Below are 23,948 nucleotides of genomic sequence, written 5' to 3'. Positions count from 1 at the left end.
CTGAAGTTGCTGTGATTTTTATTAGGCTCTTGTTGGACTGAGGAACCATAAAAGGCTTTTTGTAGAAACCTTGTTCGTCCAAGTGATGAGTCATATGTTAGAATAACCTTAACACACTTGAAGTGTGTGAAAAGAAAACAGTCTTAGAGTCCCACAGCCTTAGAGAAAAAAAATATATAAATTGTGCTATCACACTTACATTCTTTATATTTGTTGAGCATCAACAAACCTAAAACTTCCCTCCCTAGGTTTTATCTATTTGCCATGTTCTGTGTTGTGACTTCAAAATGGTAATCTAATGACATAAATTTAAAATCCAGATTACATCAAAATCTCTTTACGTGTTCTTTGGATCAAGACCCAATTCCACCAAATTCCCTGCAATATTTTTGTTCTGTGCAAATGTGATGAAGTGACTTACAACCCATCTAAATGAGAGTTAATATTTTATTTAAAAATGGTCACACAATACAAAATCAACTATGCAGTTTGGTTTATATATGATTACCATGGTGATCACCGTGCTATTAATTTTGGGCCTTTAAGGATGTGGTGTCATTTTTTTTTCATTGTGAAATTATCATACAACAGAAAATATACTCCTCCATGGGCTGCCACCTTATCGTGGTGGAGGGGTTTGAGTGCCCCAATGATCCTAGGAGCTATGCTGTCTGGGGCTTCATGCCCCTGGTAGGGTCACCCAAGGCAGACAGGTCCTAGGTGAGGGACCAGACAAAGTGCAGCCCGAAGACCCCAATGATGAAGGAAAACCTTGGACTTGGTGTTCCCTCGCCCGGACGCGGGTCACCGGGGCCCCACTCTGGAGCCAGGCCTGGAGGGGGGGCACGATGGCGAGCGTCTGGTGGCTGGGCTTTTACCCATGGAGCCCGGCCGGGCTCAGCCCGAAGAGGAAACATGGGCCCCCCCTCCCATGGGCCCACCACCCGTGGGAGGGGCCAAAGGGGTCGGGTGCACTGTGTGATGGGTGGCGGCCAAGGGAGGGGACCCTGGCGGTCCGATCCTCGGTTGCAGAAACTGGCTCTTGGGACGTGGAATGTCACCTCTCTGGTGGGGAAGGAGCCGGAGCTAGTGCGTGAGGTCGAGAGGTTCCGGCTAGAAATAGTCGGTCTCACCTCGACGCATGGCTATGGTTCTGGAACCAGTCTCCTTGAGAGGGGCTGGACATACTTCCACTCTGGAGTTGCCCAGGGAGAGAGACGTCGGGCAGGAGTGGGCATACTTGTTGCTCCCCATCTCGGCGCCTGTACGTTGGGGTTTACCCCGGTGAACGAGAGGGTAGGATCCCTCCGCCTACGGGTGGGGGGACGGGTTCTGACTGTCGTTTGTGCTTACGGGCCGAACGACAGTTCAGATTACCCACCCTTTTTGGAGTCCTTAGAGGGGGTACTGGAGAGTGCTCCTCCTGGGGACTCCCTTGTTCTGCTGGGGGACTTCAACGCTCACGTGGGCAACGACAGTGAGACCTGGAGGGGTGTGGTTGGGAGGAACGGCCCACCCGACCTGAACTCGAGCGGTGTTCTGTTGCTGGACTTCTGTGCTCGCCATGGATTGTCCATAACGAACACCATGTTCAAGCATAAGGGTGTCCATATGTGCACTTGGCACCAGGACACCCTAGGCCGCAGTTCGATGATCGACTTTGTCATCGTTTCATCGGATCTGCGGCCGTATGTCTTGGACACTCGGGTGAAGAGAGGTGCGGAGCTGTCCACTGACCACTACCTGGTGGTGAGTTGGCTCCGGTGGCGGGGGCGAAAGCCGGTCAGACCTGGCAGGCCCAAACGTGTTGTGAGGGTCTGCTGGGAACGTCTGGCGGAATCCCCTGTGAGACGGAGCTTTAACTCCCATCTCCGGCAAAACTTCGAACACGTCCCGGGGGAGGTGGGGGACATGGAGTCTGAGTGGACCGTGTTCCGTGCCTCCATTGTCGAGGCGGCCGATCGGAGCTGTGGCCGCAAGGTTGTCGGTGCCTGTCGCGGCGGCAACCCTCGAACCCGTTGGTGGACACCTTCGGTGAGGGATGCCGTCAGGCTGAAGAAGGAGTCCTATCGAGCCTTTTTGGCCTGTGGGACTCCGGAAGCAGCTGATGGGTACCGGCGGGCGAAGCGGCATGCGGCTCGGGCGGTTGCTGAGGCAAAAACTCGGGTGTGGGAGGAGTTTGGAGAGGCCATGGAGAAAGACTTCCGCACGGCTTCGAGGCGATTCTGGTCCACCATCCGGCGTCTCAGGGGGGGGAAGCGGTGCAGCACCAACACTGTTTATAGTGGGGATGGTGTGCTGCTGACCTCTACTCGGGACGTTGTGGGCCGGTGGGCAGAGTACTTCGAAGACCTCCTCAATCCCACCAACATGCCTTCCACTGAGGAAGCGGAGCCTGGGGACTCTGGGTTGGGCTCTCCAATCTCTGGGGGCGAGGTCGCCGAGGTGGTTAAAAAGCTCCTCGGTGGCAAGGCCCCGGGGGTGGATGAGATCCGCCCGGAGTTCCTTAAGGCTCTGGATGTTGTAGGGTTGTGTTGGTTGACGCGACTCTGCAATATCGCATGGACATCGGGGGCAGTTCCCCTGGATTGGCAGACTGGGGTGGTGGTCCCCCTGTTCAAAAAGGGGGACCGGAGGGTGTGCTCCAATTATAGAGGGGTCACACTCTTAAGCCTCCCTGGCAAGGTCTATTCAGGGGTCCTGGAGAGGAGGGTCCGTCGGATAGTCGAACCTCGGATTCAGGAAGAGCAGTGTGGTTTTCGTCCTGGTCGTGGAACACTGGACCAGCTCTACACCCTCAGCAGGGTCCTGGAAGGTGCATGGGAGTTCGCCCAACCAGTCTACATGTGTTTTGTGGACTTGGAGAAGGCGTTCGACCGTGTCCCTCGGGGAGCCCTGTGGGGGGTTCTCCGGGAGTATGGGGTACCGGGCCCTTTGATACGGGCTGTCAGGTCCCTGTATGACCGGTGTCAGAGTCTGGTCCGCATTGCCGGCAGTAAGTCGGGCTTGTTTCCGGTGAGAGTTGGACTCCGCCAGGGCTGCCCTTTGTCACCGATTCTGTTCATCACTTTCATGGACAGAATTTCTAGGCGCAGCCAAGGTGTTGAGGGGATCCGATTTGGTGGCCTCAGGATCTCATCTCTGCTTTTCGCAGACGATGTGGTCCTTTTGGCTTCATCAGATCGTGATCTGCAGCTCTCGCTGGATCGGTTCGCAGCCGAGTGTGAAGCAGCCGGGATGGGAATCAGTGCCTCCAAATCCGAGGCCATGGTCTTGAGCCGGAAAAGGGTAGAGTGCCTTCTCCGGGTCAGGGGGGGTGTCCTGCCCCAAGTGGAGGAGTTTAAGTATCTCGGGATCTTGTTCACGAATGGGGGAAGAAGGGAGCGGGAGATCGACAGGCGGATTGGCGCAGCGTCTGCTGTCAAGCGGGCGCTGTACCGGTCCGTCGTGGTGAAGAGAGAGCTGAGCCAAAAAGCGAAGCTCTCGATTTACCGGTCGATCTACGTTCCCACCCTCATCTATGGTCATGAGCTTTGGGTCATGACCGAAAGAACGAGATCGCGGATACAAGCGGCCGAAATGGGTTTTCTCCGTAGGGTGGCTGGGCTCTCCCTTAGAGATAGGGTGAGAAGCTCAGTCATCCGGGAGGGACTCAGAGTAGAGCCGCTGCTCCTTCACATCGAGAGGAGCCAGTTGAGGTGGCTTGGGCATCTGGTCAGGATGCCTCCTGGACGCCTCCCTGGTGAGGTGTTCCGGGCACGTCCCACCGGGAGGAGGCCCCGGGGAAGACCCAGGACACGCTGGAGGGACTATGTCTCTCGGCTGGCCTGGGAACGCCTCGGGATTCCCCCGGAGGAGCTGGAAGAAGTGGCTGGGGAGAGGGAAGTCTGGGCCTCCCTTCTGAAGCTGCTACCCCCGCGACCCGACCTCGGATAAGCGGAAGAAGATGGATGGATGGATGGACAGAAAATATATTAACAAGTATGAATTTATTGTTTTTGTCTACAGAGGTTCAAAATCAAACATACAAACTTAAACATAAACATAGACCCTCACTGACATTTGTTGAAATTGGCAAGTTGAACTTTGATCAGATTATTTTTGTTTTAATTATCTCTAACCTTCCGGTGTAGTGCTAGCTTCATATGCGATGATTCCTGTCGTCAAGATTTGTCAAATTAATTTGGAATGGTTGGTTTAGGAACCTGAAATTTGCTACGTACCAGAATACCAGGTCCAGAGTCTTTCTGGAGAATATTGTCAGGGTCAGACAAGGCAAATGCTGAGCTATTTGGTTGCAGTGCCTAGAAGTACATTTGGAGGGATCTACAGTATATGTGGCTCTAAAACCTAAGAACACTCCACCATCTGTCAAGCACGGTGGCATGCTATGCGTCTGTTTGTAACCATTGAAACTTGTTCATTATGCATTGTGAGTGTCACCTCAAATCAAAATCTAGATATATGGATAAAGTTAGGTGCAACAACAGAAAAACGATTCCAAATATAGATGAAAATGTATCTTGGAGTAGGCTAATATTAAGTTTCTGAAATAGTCTAAACTTCAACCCTGTTGTAAACTTGTGGACTGTGACAGTTAACATACTGGTTTTAATGAATTTTGTCAATTTTTACAAAAAATTTTAACAAATGCCAGAATTTTATCATTGCTCTACAACTTGCTGGGGACATTTAACCAGAGAATAGTGGTAATGGTATGTATGGACAATATTCTGGTACATCAGAATTACAGACGTGGTTCAACAGGCCACAGTATTCCTAAAAAATAATAAAAGTTTCTAATCTCTATTTTGGCCTAGCTGGTTTCCCTTCCTTGTCTTGAAATTCCCCTCCCCAGACATTGTTTTGGCTGCACCATCTGGCAGATCCAACAAATCTCTATGTGGAACAATGACTCGAAACAAAGAAACACTGTGCCATCAATATTAATAAACCATATTTTCCTGTAGGTCACCACGCAGAATGTATCCATATGGAGCAGCTGTGTTCCAGTTTTTTTTTTTTTTTTGTTCTTTGGAGAGGATGGTGTTTTGTCCTAATGTTACTATATTCCTTATTTTTTTACAGTGTGTGATTTCACTGTTATATAATAAGTCAGTGCCATTATTGTAAGAGTTCATTCTATCGGGAAAAACACACACACAAAACTTACTATGGATTGCGAAACTACTCACACTCTGGGATTTCCTATATTACAACCACAATAACCAATGTATTTTATCAAACTTTTTGTGACAGACCAACACAATGTATTGCACATGTGAAGTGACAGGATATATGTGGAAAGGATATATGATTTCAGTATCAGAACATATTGCCTAAAGTCAAAACTACCTTACACTGCAATTACAGCTGCAAGACCTTTGGGGTAATTGCTCCTAGCTTCATGGGTGTAGAGACAGAAATATTTGCCCATTTCTCTTTCTGGAATAGATTGAGCTCAGTCAGACTCTGTGTAGTGTGTCTCTGTTCAGATTCACAATGAGCTTTAAGCTTTTGTCTTCATAATGTCATTTGTTGATTGAGGTTACATATCAATGCTCTGAAGCCTTTGCAGAGTAACTGCATTTATACAGATAGAACTACATTAACATCCGAAGCGGGTGACTGTCCAGGGTGTACCTTGCCTCTCGTGACGGACGGATTAAACTGCCCTAAATTGGAATGTGCTTACTCTGACTTCCACGGACAAGATTGCCCTGAATTTTATTTAAAGGTATCAAACTAAATGAAAACTTTTAAATGCTTCCTTTTTTAGATTTTATAAGAAGAATAAATAAAGATATATGTATCAAGTTCCTTCCATTTCAAAATTATGCACTACCCTATAAAATCCAACTTTGGACTTATGGCAAGACAATATCTTTAACTTTAATGAAAATGAATACTTTTGCAAAGTAATGTAGCTATATAGATCCAGACATCTGTGAGGCCAGCAGAGAATTGCCAGGGAAGTGCAGTTTCAATTAGCAGACTTTCATTTCTTTTGCCTCCTCCCATGGTATTGATTTTATTTCCCTCAGATGTGTGGTATTGTTATGAGCCCAAGAGCCCAGTACTGAATGCGTTTCCATATAAAGTGCATCTACATGAGAGAACAGGCTGCTCAGACTGACCTCGTAACCGGGAGATGTCTGTCTCCTGGCCATCACATCGGACCCTGCTGAACCCATCAGCTTTTCTTTATAGGCTGTCTCTAATCTCCGCTTGCTGACTTTTAAGGGCATCCAGCTGCAGACCAACAGCAAGGGGTTAAACATGGGAGTGATGGCACTGGCCCCAATGTGTCACAACTGACACAGATAATTGATAACTTATGAATCCAGAGAGCCTGACTGCACTGTTGCCCCCAGTCTCCCCACCCTTTTCAGTCACCCATGTTAAGCATGAATGGGATTAAACTGCCACCTCCTCTTGCTGTGACTCTGCTGCCCACAAATACTCCAGAGTCCAGAAACGTGCGCGTACTGTTCAAGCATTCATCAGATCGATAAATTACACAGTTGTGTTTACAACTTATATAATCTATATACCTCCATGTGATTTAGCGTTTCTGTTATTTATTTCACGTCTAAAATTAGATTTTGAGAAACATTCACAGCGGCAACATGTCTGATTTGATCTGTTTTACTTTCAAAATGTCCTCCCCGTTCAGCCCCGGTGGAAAAGAAAAAGAAAAGATTACGCGAAGTCACAGCGTGATCATTGGATTTCCCGAACCGACCCGACTCTGTGTGCTTACAGTCGGAGCACCTCCGAGCAATTGTGCCGAGATCAAAGGCAGATTCTGGGAGGTCACGCCGGGATAGAGTTGGAATAAAATACAGCGGGGCAAAAATGGGAAATATTTTTGTCTGCACGCAGAGTAGGGGATGAAGGAGAAAAAGAGAGAGGGGGACACACAGACACACACACACACACCGAAAGAGGCGAGTCTTCGCTCCATCCTCACTCTGTGGATGTCTCCACATCATCATCATCATCATCATCATCATCATCATCAGTGTCTCACCCGGGGCTGCTACTGTGACATTTCGCTACGTTCAACTCCAGTTGCGTCGTTTAAGCTGTACGGTCCTGTACATGGACAGGACGTCACACATCGCTAAAGAAGATAAACTAAGCTGCACGTTGAACACACAAATATACCCAGCCATTTGACCGCTTCCAAGGAAATCGCTCGCTTTCCCATTTTTATTTAGCCTTTTTTTTTTTTTTTGTCAGCACACGCAGACGAAGGAGATTTACAAATGCCAACCAGCAAGCCAGGTAAGGTGTCACATGAAGAGTTCAGAAACAAGAGCCGTGTTCTTTGAAATTTATTTTCTGAAAGAGAAATATTTCACATTCTTTTCTCCCGGCAGGAGGTATGGCACCGTGGCCGTGTGTCGTTTGTTGTGGGACGTGGAGCGGTCACTTTGCTTCTGAAGATGTGAGGGAAAAAAGGAAATCAAGAGTCAGAGTAATTTCATACGTCACACGTGATCACCACAGCAACTAATTGTCGCCTTTAAGTGGGGGACTTTACCTGCGCTCTCGTGGAACTTGGGGAAGGGTGCGCTCCATGTTTCATCTAGGACACACCGGTACAGACGGTGCCGGCGGGACGTTGAAATAATAATAAAAATACACTTATAATAACAAAAAGAGGGGGGAAAAAATCAAAATTTTAGCGGGGGACTTGAGGCGGGCAGCTTCGCGCTGTGGACCGAGTGATGCCGGACACGTTGATGCTCCTGAAGAACCGGACAGAGCCACGGCTGGGGCAGCTGGAGCGCAGCCTGCCCGCGGAGGGGACCGCTCGCCCTGCCTGGGTCATTGCTATCCTGGCCAGTGTCTTGATCTTCACCACGGTGGTTGATGTGCTAGGAAACCTGCTGGTCATCATCTCGGTGTTCAGGAACCGCAAGCTGAGAAACGCAGGTGAGGTGTTTTTTTAGACAATTCAGCAGAGGTCACACAAAGATGATCTGGATGATGAGTCAACACAATTTTTTAGAGAAACTGTCTTTCAGCATCTAAAAGTTTTACATAAAGTGCCAACAGAAGGTATCCACAACCTTTCACCTCTAAAATAGATTTATTTTATTTTATTTTTTTTAAAGTCTGCACAAAATAGCTAAAATTGCCAAGGGAAAACGTCTTAGATTTTTCTTTATAAATGTATAACAATATAAACCTTGAAACATAACAGGTACTCATACATTCACCTGTTTTTGCTGTCCGACTCAAAATTGAGCTCGGGTTTCTCCAACTTCCACCAATCATCCTTGAGATGCTTCTGCAACTTGAATGCAATCCACCTGTGGCAAATTCAGTTGACTGAACATGATTTGGATTGGAAAACAAGGTCTCACGGTTGACTGAGCACATCAAAGAAGCAACCAAGCAATGAAGTTAAATGTATGTCTCTAGACCTCTGGGACCTGTTTTGTTTCAGGGCACAAATCTGGATAAGTATGTAAAAATACTTTTCCACAACTAAACATAGCCGGAATCACCCTGGTATCCACTGCCTAGAAATGAAAAAAGTTTGGAATCACAAGAACTCTATTTGAAATTTTGCTATATGTCTGAACTGGGGTTCATTGGTTAGCTAGGTGAGTGCTAGGGCAGAGCCAAAGTATTGGTAGAGATAGAAGCATCATTTTACCTTTGCAGTTAGCATTTAATTGTTCATTGTTTCAGTTTTAATTAAAATTGTGCACTGTAATAAACATTGTATTAATGCAAGCAGCATTACCATTCTATTGCTATGTAGTTGACAGATTATCTTTAGATTCATTCCCTAATTATGATTATGAGAGATAAACGTCACTACGTAAACAATAACTTCATGTTATGTGACTATTTAGTAATTAAATATTAATAATTCTGATATTTAGATAATATTACTCAGTTGTAAAATTTGTATCATCATTAGTTCCTCAATCTCCACATCTAATTACAAGCTAGTTTTTCTTGATCATTAAATTTCAACAGTTTATAACGACATAGGGAATAATAGGATTACTACCCTATTGTGGCTATCTACTTAACCAAGGTATAACAGGAAGTGCTGATATTTTTCATACCGACAAGGAGATTACAATAAACTAAAATCTTATGCAGCCTGATTGGATGTAAGTCTGTAAATGCCAGCATGCACAGATGCCTTTAACCTCCAGGAGTTGACAACATTATCCAAACCTCCAAAGGATTCCTATTTTCCTGACAGGCACATGAACTGGCCACATGGTGCTGATGTAGTAGAATTCACACTACATTACGAGTTGCTGTATTGAGCCTACTACAGCCTTCAGCTTCCCCTGCATTCCTTTTTCTTCATATGCACTATTTTCTGATTAACGTCTGTGCACATGGGCAACAATAAAACACAAAGCATTCTTGGAAAAGCTAAATATAATAGTGGAGGTGGACATATTTTGCAAACGTGTTGACAGCACTTTTAGATTATTCTGATTCCTCATTAATAATCCAATTTCCCACACACACTGTGTGATGTTGTCTCTGCTCCTTATATAAATAATAATAAAATTATTGGACAACCTTATACGTTTATAATAAAATAGTAATAAGAGTAAAAAGATTTTCTTGCTGAATGGCTCTAAGCCAAATAACTGTTTTCCTGTATTACTGAAAATCTACAGAGTCCAGTTAAATCCTCCTGATCAAAATACATTAAAATGTCTGTCAACAATATTTGACAGGAAATAAGCCACATATTGATATTACTGTATGTGTGAAATGATTAAATTGTTTATTTGTTTATTATACTGATGCACTTTATGTTGGCATTTTGTTTTATATTAGAGACAACATCTCACAATGTGTGAAGGAGATTTGAGTCTGCTGCATACTTCTGGAGTTAATCAAGATTTAGTTTTCTCTTGATTATTAGAAAAGCTCCTGTTGGGTTCTGTAAGAAATAAGTTCCACACTGAAGAGTGTTGTCAGTTTGACTTGCAGGTGTGTTGACTGATTGGAGAAAGGCAGAATTTAGTTTTCATAAAATTGTTCAGTTCTGGTCACAAGAAAATATATGAGTCTGTCTCTATATAGTGGCCTTGATAAATTGACATTTATACTTGACTTCATGCAGTTATACAACATCACAAAGCTTGGAAAGTGCAACTCTGAGTGCATATCAGCTTAAGGGAAAAAATAGGCTTTAGTAAATATATGCATTTCCCTTATTAGTGGAATCTTTGCATTTCAGACTTTTATTAAGTCTTGCAAAATTATAATGGGTTACAGCCTAATAATGTTCTGTCGCAAGTATTTCAGCCAAAGTAGCAGATTTTAAATAAAGATGCCTGCTACAAAGGTGAAACCTAAAACTTGTCAACACCAATATTTTCTGAAACACACTGTGCTGACTGACCAGATTTTGGTTTATCGAACAACAATTAAGGGTTCCTGTGATATGCATTTATTTGCATATCCCACAAATCAGCAACTATTTTATATCAAGCAGGATGCAACAGGGATTCTTGCTTCCCCTCATGCATGTCAAAGCAGGTACAACCTTTTATTTGAAGATGTAATAAATTCTGTCTTTGTATTTGCTCACATGAGAGAACATTTTGTTTGAGCTTGTTTTCCTTCAGTCAGATAAGCACAACCATCGCTGGAGTATTTGAATGTAACCCTGACTCCCACATTGAGCACTAAAGCATGTATAAAAAAAATCTCCAATATAGGTATGCTAGATGGAATTTATAACTTCGAATTACCTTGACAAAAGAGGTTTCAGTATTTCAAGCTTTGCAAAAAAGTTTAAAAATCATGTGTCAAAAGCTCACTTAGCTGTTAGATGGGATTTTATTTGAGAAGCTTGACCTGCAGAGCCTCTGTTTTTTCCTCCTGTGTTTTCAAACATTTTTTGTCCTCTTCAGTCGAGTGCTGTAACCAATTAAACATCAACGGCAGTGTGCAAATCTCACATAGACCTTCCAGAGGAAGCGCTCCTGGCTTTGCATGTTTGAAAAACGTAGGATCCTGTTGGGGCTTCTGCTGAATTAGAACAACTACAATGCCAATGGGCTAAACAACACATTTTGCTTCCTTGGACATATCATACTTGCTTTAATCTCTCCTTCCTGGAAGACTTGCTTCTGTTTAATTGCATGACTTCACTTCAATTTCCCTTTATTTCCCTGCCTTAAAAAAAAGCTCCTGTTTCGCTTTTTCTTCATATACCTCCTAAGTGAGAGCATAACCGAAATAAATGTGCTTGAGTTTTAAGCTCTGACAGTACATTTCTGCCTTAAAGCTAGTCTCTCTCAACCCAAACAGTCCACTCAGCAGTTCTGTAACTGAACCCACAGAAGTCAAAGGATGAGATGACTGCTGTGGACTGAAACAACCCACTTAAACAAATATAAAGGGGAAAGCACCTGACGGGAGCGTATTAAGAGTCACAGCTAGATCTTAGGCTGCTGTGTGATTACGCACCACTGAGCTAGAGGAGCAAGCCTACCGCACAGTGCAGCATTATAACAGACACAAGGTTGGCGACTGATGAGTGGCCTTGCTGCTCTCTCACCTACCCGCTCTGATTGTACGTGCCGCCCCTATAGTAAATAGTATAATACCGACTCATTGTCAAGACGTCTGCGTATACTATAAACATTGGAACAAATATTACCTTTGAAATGTGTTATTTGAAACGAAATCCACTCAAAAGCACTTTAAACATAAACATTTGTGTGTTTGTGCAAAAAGGTACAGCGTAGGGAGGGTTATCTGCAAATGTTGATGTTTTTTTTTGGTTTTTTTGTATTGCACTCTGTTGTACAAATTTGTGAATGAACATGTGAAAAGCTGAGTGTACGCTTGTGTTGGACACGGTCTTTTGTCCCCAGAGATTTGTCTTTGAAGATGCTTGGGTATTGCAAACCTCAAAGAGAGTTAGACTTTGCTGAACCATTCTTCAAAGAGACTTTATTTACATCATTCACACACCTACCTCTCTTTCCTTCTTTCTCCCCCTTCCTTCTTCATTGCTACTTTTCTCATCCTGTGCAAAAATAATACTTGAAGTATTCCTTATTTAACACTGTGTAAACTTTTTTTTCCCCCTTGCTTACTTTCCATCTTCCTTGCCTCTGTCCATGGTGCTGAAACCTTGAACATCAGTCTTGCCATCAGTCTCTGTGGTGCTAAAACACTCAAAACATAGATCTGTCTTCTTTCATGTAATTGTCTGTTTGTATACTTGTGTAGACTTGATCAGCAACATAGCTATTATTCTTAATATTTCAGGATGAAGTCACACACTTTCGCTAGTATAAAAGCTTTAAAAGCAGTAAGGCAGCAGAAATTTCCAAAATTCTTTTCAGAGTCAAAATTACTTTTTGTCTTCCATTCACAAACCATAATGTGACATTAAATTGAGTCAGGATTCAAGTACGTTTCGACCATCTGAGCCCAGTTGGCTCATGGAAAGCTCTTTAAATGATTGTCTGAATTGACTACAGGCACACAAAATAAGACATGCTGTATCCAGGGAGGCCATTTAGTAAACCATGTCATGTACTGTTAGCTTATCTTTAGGTAGCCCTGCACAAAAAAGTAGATGCATAATTATTTGGCACAAGGATCTTCTGTGTTGCTGTGACTCTTTAAAGAATTGCAAAGGAGATGGCATAGAGTCAACAACTACAGGCAGAGTCCAAGAAAATAAAATCACCGGTGAGAAAACTGGGCACAGAAAGACCTTGTATCTTTATGGCAGCTCTATATTAAGTGAAATACCAAGAAATATTTGGATAAGATGATCTGGCATATTCAGCATAATCCTGACCCACATAACTGAATCACAATGAATGCTCAGTGATGATATTAATGTAATGACTCTTAAGTATTAGGGATTTACATTTATGGAGCTCTGTCTGTAACTAAAAAGTGAATGAAAAAGCAACTTACCAGACTTATGAGCAGTGGCTGTTTTTGATATAGACACTGTGGCTCCCTGCTCAGGGTGACTTTACATTAGGATGTGGCACAAGGACTCATAAAAGAAAAAAAAGAGAAAAGGTTGTTGTAGTTTCAATTACTACCAGATTACTCAATGAAAATGTTACACTGTGGTGTTATGTTGTAAGCATTGCAAGAAAATATAGCCATACACTATTGCTTTTGATGATAAATTAAAGGGATATTCCTCTCCCTCTTTCTTTTATAGGCTATCTGGAGTGATAATTAAAACCCCTTTTGTTTAAAATATCAAACATAAACCATTTACAATGGTTAGACCTGATCTGTATGATCCTTTAAATAACACTGAACATATCTTGAAAAGCCCAACTCTTTATGTAAAACATACAATTGGGGCTTTTTTTCCAATGGAACCAACTGAGATTGAGAAAAGCGTGAAAAACAAAAAATATAAGTCAGTCAAATGTGGTATGAATTATTGTACACTGATCACACTCTTTAAAGCACAGTTTTGCTTCTAAAGGCTTTTAATCTACATGGAATAAAAAGGTGCAGAAGTCTGGGCTTGTCTTGAGTACCAGACATGTAACAAATAAAATGCCCTAAAGGTTTGTTAGGATGATCCCAACAACCATGTGAGAATTTTAATGGGAGATAATAATAAAAAATGCTATTTTAAATGTCCTTTGAGTGTTGTCCTTGATTTTTTTTTCAGTAGAAGAGAACAAACCCTTACCTTGAAAAAAAAGACTAGAATAGAATATTTCTTAAGGAATGACAGAACCATTGCTATTGGGATATATGAAAGACTTGTATCACTCATGCCCAGGAGGACTAAATGTGTCATCAAGAATAAAACTGGACATAGGACAAAAATAAAACAAGAAAATGATAATAAAATAAATTCTGGAAACGGATATACCATGTAGCACAGGGGAGTATTTCTTTGAGCTATGTCAATCTGTTCCTGTAACTCTTCCTTTTTCTTTAATATGAAATATCCTCTCACATTTGAGTCCATCCAACAGTTAACAACTCCTATAAAATGCTATATATGTACCTGCTGAACCCTGTTTGTGAGCTTTGACATGAAGTAAAGTAGCTGCACAGTTGAGTTTGAAGTATAGTCTGCAACCTCAAGCGGGAATGTCAGTGAGGAACACTTCTGCTGCTTCAACAGCATATAGAGTACCCCATCCTTATGTTTTGGGGATTTTGGATGCTCAGACAAGTTTGAACTGCCAAAAGTGCCATTGTGAATTTGGCATACAGCATATTTAGAGAGAGAAAGGGAGAGCCAGTTTCTCTGTAGCACTCTTCATACCATTTCAGTCTCCGTCTGAAGCGCTCTGTTTCAGCCAGCAAGCCTCTGGGTTATCTCTTGCTACTCTTAATTTCACCATTGCTCTGTCCCAGCTGTGCATCAGTTGGCTGTTTCTACACTGATAAAACATGACAAAGTGTTTAAATTATAAACACAGCAGAGAAAAAAATGAGAGAGAGAGAAAGAGAGGGAGCTGCACAAGTGCATGGCAGGATACTGCTTTAGAGAAGTAACTCATTCAAAAAGTGAAATGTGATGGTTTGAAGAGAGTTCACATTTGGCTAAAGTTCCATTTTTCAAGTACAAGTATGTTTGATGTCTCTGAAATGTTTTGTGGTTTAACAGTTGGAAAATGCGGGTGCGCGCATTCCTTTGATTGACAGAGGAATTATTAAAAAACTTTGATAGCGAGACGATTTGTGTAGAGTTTATAATGGACAGCCTCGTCTTTTCAGTTTATTGGACAGTTCCTAAGTCTGTATTCCACGTCTTTAAATTTGAGGCATTCAGCCGACAGCATTAATCCAGAGCGTCTCCGTAGGAATAAGCATGGGGGATTTCTGTGTCTTGCTCAAAGACATTTTGACAGGACATACAGCTGTTGGCAGACTATATCGAGCTATCCCTCTGAATACTAACACCAGCCCTCTGCCCCTTCTTTACAGATAATTGTTACTAGATGTACGTTAACTGTCAGTCACATCAATGGGCTATTAGTGGCTGGTCCACACAGTGATTTAAAGTGAATTAGAGCTGACACATCTACACTACACACAAAGAATAAAGAAAATAAACTCTTGCTGTTGCACATTCGTGAGCGATTTGTGTAATAAATGCCAGAGAGAATTAGGTCATTTCTTAAGGAATGACCTCCATCTGACCTCCATCCACCTATTGTATAATTTTCGCAGTAGAACTTTTGACTTGACAAACTGTTCTTCCATTTGACTTTTACCTTAATAATAAATTGCTTATTCTGAGTTTGATGTTTAATTTAATGATCCAGAAATGTTTCTTCGTATCAAATACATATTTCAAAATGACAGGAAGAGAAGACGGTTCCAGGACCTTATAAAAGTGTTAATACTTTTTGAACTGTTTCACATTCTGTCACATTATAACTATAGTTTAATGTGTTTAACTGGGATTTTTTATGATAGACCAAAGCAAATTAATACATAAAAAAGCTTAAGAAAAGGGATGTACGGGTTTAACTAGCTTTTTCACAAAGATGTGAGACATGCATTTGTATTCAATCCATGTGAGTCAAAATGTACTTGCTGTTACGTCGAAGCATTGACAGCTGCATGTCTCCACCACCCTTGTACAGCCAGCAGTTTTTCCCATTCTTCTTTGCAAAATAGCTCAAACTCAGTCAGATTGAATGGAGACTGTCTGTGAAAATTGATTTTCAAGTCTTGCCATATATTCGTAATTGGACTGATGCCTGGACTTTGAATGGGACATTTTAGCACATGCATGTACTATTTAGTTGTAGCTCTTATTTTACGTTTATCTTTGTTGTCCTGCTGGAAGACAAACGTTTGTCTTACTGTAGATATCAAGTTTTTTCTGACTTTTAACAGGATTTCCTGTTAGTAGGTATTTGTTGCCTCAGAAATTTGACCCACATCCTTGTCATTCCTGAGGAAAACCATCTGCACAGCATGATTCTGCCACAAGGGCTCACTGAGTGAATGGGGTGTGTTAAAGAGTCACACATTACCTTCACAGAACAGCTGTATTTATACAGAATTAACTTACATAGAGATGTAAGTAACAGATTTCTCAAAGCAAGTAATTGCACTGGACTCAGAGTACCAGGGTAACTTTAACATTAACTAAACTTTCAGCTTCTTATAACTTCCTCTCTAAGTGACTTTCCTCCTACTACTCCACAAAGGCCAGATTTGTGGTGTGCACACAGCTGTCCTGTTATGGTTGGACTCTACAGTAGTTTCTGATTAGGTGACATGTAAAGATAGATAGAGAGATGCTAAACCTTTCAAGTTTTTATTTGTAATTATTTTAATAAAGCATGCATTACACTTTGCAATTATGCACTACTTTGTGTTGGTCTATCACATACAATCCCCCCCAAAATAAATTAGAAGTTGTAACATGACAAAGTTAAGTGGATGAATATTTTTTGCAAGGCTAACTTAGGACTTCATCTTCTGACCTTGATAAACTTTATCTTTTCCACTTTTCAGACAGGAATAATTCATATTCTGTTATTCATTTTAAAAAAATTATAATTACCTCAGTTTCCACCATGACCCAGTAGTAGTTTCCACTAATATTTATGCTCCAGACCAAGGCTTTTTTTTTTGCCATCGGGGTGCTCTGATGTTTGATTTTAATCCATTAAAATCAAAACAGGAGGTAGGCACCCTTAACTGTCAGATCAATCAGACTCCCTTTAATCCTGAGGAGATTTTTTTCAGCTTCCTGTTGAACAGTTAACTTCTCCAAATCAGAGAGCTGAAGGTAGACTCAAAACATCCAACCCAATGACTCTGCTGGAACCTTTATTTTATGTTCATATCAGGAGAGGCAAAGGAAACCAGGCACAGTCAGTGCACACTCAGATAATTTGCAGAGCAGATGAAGTGAAAACAGAGGAATACTAAGCTGTAGCTCAGAAAGAAGAAGGGGGAAAAGATTAGATGCAGAGGCTCTGTTGATAGTTTGATTTGAATTAATCCATTTACTTGATATTGAGTAATCTGGATTCACGCGTGAAAATTGTATTTGACATCCCATTATACATACAATGTGACAAATATTAGCCACTCAGTCTGGTTTCATCATGTCACTCCATGTAGACTCCATAGGGGAGCTGAGATACCACTGATCTATAATGCATGGGGGAAGAGTATCTCCGGGTTTTGGGGGGGATTTTCCGAGTGTGTTAGGCTTCGCTATATAATTCTTTTATCATCTGGCATTACTGTATTTTTTCTCTTCCTTTCTTTTTTGTCTCGGAGAGTATTTAGGCTGAAGTGAAGGTTGAACATGACTGCTGGTGATGTTTTCAGCAGCATTAAGTGCTCTGGGAGCTGACGTCTGCCTGAGCTGTGTGCCCAGGCACTGTCCTGTATCTTCTGGGTGAAGCATGACTTCTGTAATTCCCTCGAACACAGACAGCTGGGAAAAGGGAATCGGAGATGAGACCGGCTAGAATGCAGGAAGAACAACAAGGGGATGATGAAAGAGGTAAAAAGAAGGAGGAAGTATTTGGAAACAGCTAAACAGGGGATGAAATACAGAATGACAGTGCAAGATTCAGAAAAGAGGAGGGGACATGACTACTCTAAAAAAGTGGGAGAATGTAGGAACTACTGCCATGTGTCATCAGAATCACCCAGTTGTTATCAGTGCTTTGGTGCTGAGATGGGAGATGATTCAGTAGCACAAGTTCACAGATGTGCCGAACACACACACAGCAGCTGACAGAACCATTTCTGTTAATCTCAATAACTATGGAAATGATAGATTGACCCATTTAATCTGCAAAGCAAGTGATCAGAAATTTTATTCCCCCGTCTTTCTTATCACATCCTACAATGTCTGCCATATCTGCCCGTATCCATAATGCATACGCTGTGATAATTTGAAGTGTGTTATGTAACAGCTTCTGAAAACCTTCCGGCAGCAGTGGGTGAAGAGGTGGAAGGAAGCGAGGGATTTGCTGCAGGAGAAGGAGGAGAAAGAGAATGAAAGAAGAAGGAGGGAGGTGAAATGGAGAAGATGTTAGAAATCAAGGGCAACGTAAGAAGAGAAAATGAGACTGGAATAAGGAAGAGAGGAGGTTAGGTGTTGCAAGGATGCACACAACTGTATCCTTGCAAATGAATCCATAGACAAAACTGTCACCCAGGATGTTTGTGTTAGGACACAGAGACAAACTGGGTGTGGGTGTGTGTGTGTGTGTGAGAGAGAGAGAGAGAGAGAGAGAGGACAGAATAATGTCTGATTTAGGTGAAAGTCTGGACCAATTTCTTTTAAACTGTGAAACAGAACACTGGTCTTAACCACAGACTCATCTCTCTGAGTGGTTGTCTCATTTTTTTCATTTATTAATACAAATTTATGACTTCAGATTGAGGTTTGAATGTTTTAGGGCAAAACAGTGTGCTTGGACTCAAATACCTCATTATATGACAATTTGCAATAAAAATCTGTCTGGCTGTCTGCACAATTTCATGTCAGTATATTAAATTGCACAGAGGAAATGCTCACAAAACTGCTCCATAAAGGCTTATCATAAAGACCAACATAGGAGACTGTTTTAGCAGGGTTACTTTAAAAACAATGTGGCAATGTGTGAATATCTCATCTCATGGGTTGCTGTTTAATCTATCATCTGAAGATGGAATGAGTATGGCACACCTGCAAACTTGCCAAGACATTATGGTTCATCTAAAGTGGCAGGCCATGCAAGTCAAGGAAAGTATAAATTAGTTTTTACTCCACAAAAATTGGTCATTAATAAAGATTGTATGGAGAAAAGTGAACTTTCTGGTGTACATACAAAATGAAAATTCCACGTCCATTGCAATTCATGGTGGTGAAAGCATCATGCTGTGGGGATGATTTTATTAAGTAGGTAGGCTAAGCGGAGTCAGGTAAGTGTTGATGGGAACACTGATGAAGCTAAATGCTGTGAAAAAGTTGATTGATAGTTTGTTGAGGCAACAAAGAAGTAACAGTAAGACTGCTATTGAAGTTCACCTTTCGGCAAAACAATTACATACTGCCAGAACTATAATGGAAGGCTTATACATGCTTTGAAATGGTCTAGTCAAAGTTCAAATCTAAATCTAATTGAGGATCTGTCAAGGACTGAAAGATACTGTTAACATGTTTTTGACAAGATATTTGTATTTTTGCAAGGCACTGCAACTCTTGTCAGATTATTAAAACAACATAGCTCTATTTTCTAGGAACAAAAAGCTTCACAATGCTCTATCAGCAAACCAACTGAGGTTATGCCAGGCTAAGCTACATCCTAGTGCAATGTAAGTCATTGAAACCTGTTAGTATTAAAGGGAGCATCCTTAGCCTCAAAGAAAATTAAAAATGGAACAGGTTTTATTAACCAGCTTTCCATTTGTGGACCCTGAAGTCATGTTAAATACATTGCAGTAGCACATCTCATTAAAGTTGGCATAATCAGCCTCTTCCAAGATAAAATTAATAGAAAATTATGTTTGAAAAGAAATCTAAGTAGTTCTTAGATTTATCTAGAACACCTTGGACTTAAAACTTGCTTCAAACTTATTGTTTACAATTCTTGTTCTGTCCTGTTTTAAAACTGCAGTTGAAGTTGTTCAAGGTTTCAAATGCAAAATCTGAAATACATTATTTCATGCATGGATTTATTCTCCCAATTTCCACATTTTGAAAAAGTTATTTAGCCTTTTTTTTTTTAACTTCTAATCATTTTGCAGGTGAATGGGTTCAGAATATGAATGAACCCATTCAAATTTGTCCTGAAAGCATTAGTTGGTTTAGAAAATGTGCTTGCTGAGGCTCATCAAGCTGCTCTCAGGGCATATTCATTGCACTAGGACACATTAGGATTACAATTAATTAGGCAGAAGGGATATTTTTGAAATGACAAAAAAATAAAATAAAGTCTGTCCTCTTCCTCTGAGGGTTACACATCCTTCAGTTCTTGTTAATCCTTTTCACAACTCATGATCGGAGCATGCTTTTGGATCCCTAGCGTAACAGGCAGCTGTACCACTTGTACAGTGCCTAAATTAGGGTCAACTAAAATTCCTATGCTTTTTTATTTTGATCAAGCACAGAATGCCCAGATAAATTAAATGCATTCAAATGCTACGGTCAGTCCGTTTGAAGTAATTCAGCAAGTGTGTGAGGAGATGTAGGCAATATTAATCGGAATTTTTATTTTCTCTGTATTCACAGTTAAAATGATGAGTTAAGACAGCTTTCTGATTTAATCATCTGCTTTGCTTTTTGGTTCAGCGTGCACTTCAAAGGTCAATCTCCCAGCACTGACCAGACTTAATTTTTTATTGCTGTCCTCAGTGGAGATGCCAGTAAGCTCAAGTATCCAAATATTTTTAACCTAACCTACATTTTATTTTTTTTAAAAGTCATAGTTTACGATACAAAAGAGTTTGTGCATAGCACTGCTGTTAATTTGCAGCACACTTCCTAGCAAGATGTTAAACTACAACAGATATCTGGGACAACAGAATGAGGTGAATCAATGGCAGTTTTGATGCGAAAGGAATAGAGGAGAAAATCAGCTCTCTTGCGGTGCATCATAAATGTTGGGGTTTGGATGCCGGGGGCGGGGGTGGGTGTGGTATGAGGTAAGGTTTTTGCTTGCCTGGGGCAAAACATCCATGGAGTGCATTTTGAATTTGAACTGCCCTGACTTGAGTTCATCTCCCTGCTCTATCAAAAGCTTTGCAAAAGGTGATGGCATGCTCAAAAACGTGCGTCTCCCTCTCATCCTGTGATGAGCAGAAACAGTCCTTTGTATGTTATTTGTTGTGGAAGATGCTCAATAGATTTCATCTGGCTTTGAGAGGGAGCTTGAGCTGGATTAAAAGCTTTGCAAAAGAAGAACAGTTGGCAGCAATATCTCTGTTATCCTAGCATCTGAAAATCTGACCAATAATTGATTTTTTACTTGCCTCATCAAATACTTAATAAGTAAAGAGAAACCTTTTCACTTGAGGTCAAGCATATAAACATATAAATAGAAAACATACCTAATGTAATTTGTCGTCATATAGAAAATCAGTACAACCCTGTCTTTCGAAATAAACATTTACATGTTTATTTATTTTTTATATATCTGGGAACAGGTGAAAAATTAACTTAGATTTACTCAGTAAACACCAAACCCAAACTATCCAGTTTTACTCATTTTGGTGAAAATATCTTCTGAGTCGGATAAATTCACTTTCCTTGAATGCTGTGTTTTCTTTACATCAAACATGTCTTCAGTTCTGGCCTAGAAAAATTTTAGATTTTAAACAAATCTGTCCAAAGAACCTTGTTCCAGAAGAGTGCTGAGGTTTCTTCCTTTCATCCCTCCCATGAAAACTAAATATACTTGAACTTAGTCAGATGGTCAGGCCTGGACATGTGGCCAGTTTGCTTTAAATATCCTCCACTAGAAGATCATTTTCTATGCGGAGGAATGATCGGATGTCTTTTTCATACAACTTCAAATCCCTTACCAGACTCATGAGCCGCTACAATCCTCTTTCTGAAGGTCTCAAGCAGCTCTTTCGAACTCCCAATTCATAAATCAGGAGCACAGCAAGCTAAGTAATTATGATCTCATTGTTGCTGGCTGAGATCAGCAACAGTGATCTCAGCCATTGAGATTTTTAGTCAGAATAAATGTGGATATGTCCTGAATTCTATGAAGCAATACTAGTGCTAACATTTACAGTAAATATCCATTAGAAAATAATTTGAGATTTTATGGGGTGTCCTTTTTTCATACGACTTTTTGTTTTCGGGATCTTAATGCTTTGTGGAGTGTGATTTCTATCATTTTTGTAAAGTCTGATCACAATTTTCCCATTATGAAACTCACAGAGGAATTGTTTGGGACTGTATTATGTGGGTAACATTGTTAGAGCTCATTATTGAATCAATATTTATGTCTTTTTCCACCAACTAATACAAAAATCTACCAAAATGCTTGTTAAAAATTTTTAAATGGAGAAGGACTTTGTTGTCTTCTGAAGGTTTTCATGTATATTGGTCTAATTATGTGTGGCAGAGGCATCCGCTCCATTCCCCTATGTCTTTGTGTCCTTGGGCAAGACACTTCACCCACCTTGCCTGCTGGTGGTGGTCAGAAGGGCCAGTGGTGCGATATAGCAGCCTTGCTTCTGTCTGACTGCCCCAGGGCATCTGTGGTTACACAGCGTGCCATCATCAGTGTGTGTGAACGGGTTCATGAATGGAAATTGTCTTTCCTGGTCCAGAAAAGGATTATACAAGTCTGATGTTATTTCCTTTCATTATTGTAACACATGGATGTGGTTTGATCAAAACCATTCCATTGTATATCTGGTTGAATGTTTAGAAAAGCAGTCCTACTGCAAGGTGACTCTCTACGCCTGTCTCAAATCTTGTGTGACCTCTAACAGGTTTTCTTCCAGGATTGGCTGGTATTTCATCCCCTCCACCTAAAGTCTCCACCATATTTCACAGAGGTAATGGTGTGTTCAGGATGATGTACAGTATTAGTTTTTAGAAACATATTAGACTTTATGCACAGTTAGTTATACAATAAAGGACCGGTTTGTGGAGTGAATGACTTATAGTTGCCCCTTCAGTAGATTCTGCCACATCAGATGTGGATTTAAATGATTTAAAATGTTTTGCCTTTTTATTTTTCATTTACTTATGTTTACTTAATCTTTTGTTCTAAAATCAATTTACCATATGTTACGTTAAATTTTGTTGTTTTTGGTTGGGATATATAAGCAAATTTGACACTTATATAAGGGTCTCAGTTCTTCTGCAATAAAAAAGGCTTCTTGGTAAAAGCCAAAAGCCTTGCACTGAAAGAAAAAGAAACTAGATGAATATGTGTCAGTGCTCACACACCTCAGCCTTTCCGATCCTTTTCACATGTCAGATCCTCTTATCTTAAAACCTAACCTGCCCTCAAGCATTTTAGGTTTTCATCATAAGTTGCCACTGTGATAGATCCCGCCAAAGCGGGAAGCTACTAAAAGATCCAGAACTGAACGTGAAGTAACATACAAGCCCCTGAAAAACAAGGGCTTGATCTGGAAGAAAAACAAGAACACAAACATGGAACTGAGCATCAAAGCTACTAATCATGACAAAAGTAAACATACATCTAATTGTTACTGGAACATGTCACATGGAAGTCCAAACTGGCCTGATGCAAAGCGATAATTTGTAAGTTAAGTGTTTGTGGTTTAAAAAATATGAACCTCCAAGCAAAGGTGAGAAAATCTTAATTTCTTTCCTTGAAACATCCCACTCCAACTCAGCAGTCTGCTGTTCTGTTTGAAAACACATCAATTACAACAACCAGGAAACTGCTCCCACCAGTCACACACTTTTCTATATGTAGCTCTGCTACATGTTTCCAAGACAGGAAGTTTAATTAAAGAACACAGAAAAACTAATTTGTACTTGGAAATTGAAATACTATGGAATGTATCAATAGTCCTAAGTATTTTTGATGAGTGTTAATTCATGTTGACGCAATCTTAGGGTGAAACTGAAAAAAAGGCATCAGTAGAATGATACATCTGTAAATGTGTCTTTTGTTCATTGAATTTTTAAGTTATCAATATGGAAATGCAAAAAGAAAAAAAAAAAATTTTTTACATCTAGACTCATTAAAATCTTAAATATTTCTTTGCTTTATATTGTCTTATTCATTTGTCTTGTGGTGTAGCCACCACTTTTTCATTTCACTTTGTTGGTATTGTTTTTATTTCTTTCTATGTATTGTTTCACTGTAGGGATGTTTTATAGTGCAGTGTTTTTTTCAGACGTAGCATTTTGAATGTAGGCCCGGCAGTTCAATTTTAATCTCGTCTTACCACAGCAACTATATCCATATGTTGGCTGTATCATCTACACGGCTTCTGACAAACTTTAGACA

General features: G+C 41.0%; 1 protein-coding gene across 1 annotated transcript in view; it reads left to right on the top strand.

Moving 5' to 3' along the window:
- Positions 1–6,714: 6,714 nt before the first annotated feature.
- Positions 6,715–23,948, top strand: part of mtnr1bb (melatonin receptor 1Bb) — a 48,686-nt gene continuing 31,452 nt past the window's right edge. The window contains exons 1-2 of the mRNA XM_028032287.1: positions 6,715–7,290; positions 7,386–7,944. Coding sequence (XP_027888088.1) covers positions 7,737–7,944 — 208 coding nt within the window. The 5' untranslated portion in view covers positions 6,715–7,290; positions 7,386–7,736. The remainder of the gene's footprint in view (positions 7,291–7,385; positions 7,945–23,948) is intronic.

Source organism: Xiphophorus couchianus, chromosome 11 (genome assembly GCF_001444195.1).
Source record: "Xiphophorus couchianus chromosome 11, X_couchianus-1.0, whole genome shotgun sequence".
In the NCBI taxonomy this organism is placed as follows: domain Eukaryota; kingdom Metazoa; phylum Chordata; class Actinopteri; order Cyprinodontiformes; family Poeciliidae; genus Xiphophorus; species Xiphophorus couchianus.
Note: the sequence above shows the minus strand (reverse complement) of the source record. Positions and strands in the feature narration are given on the sequence as shown.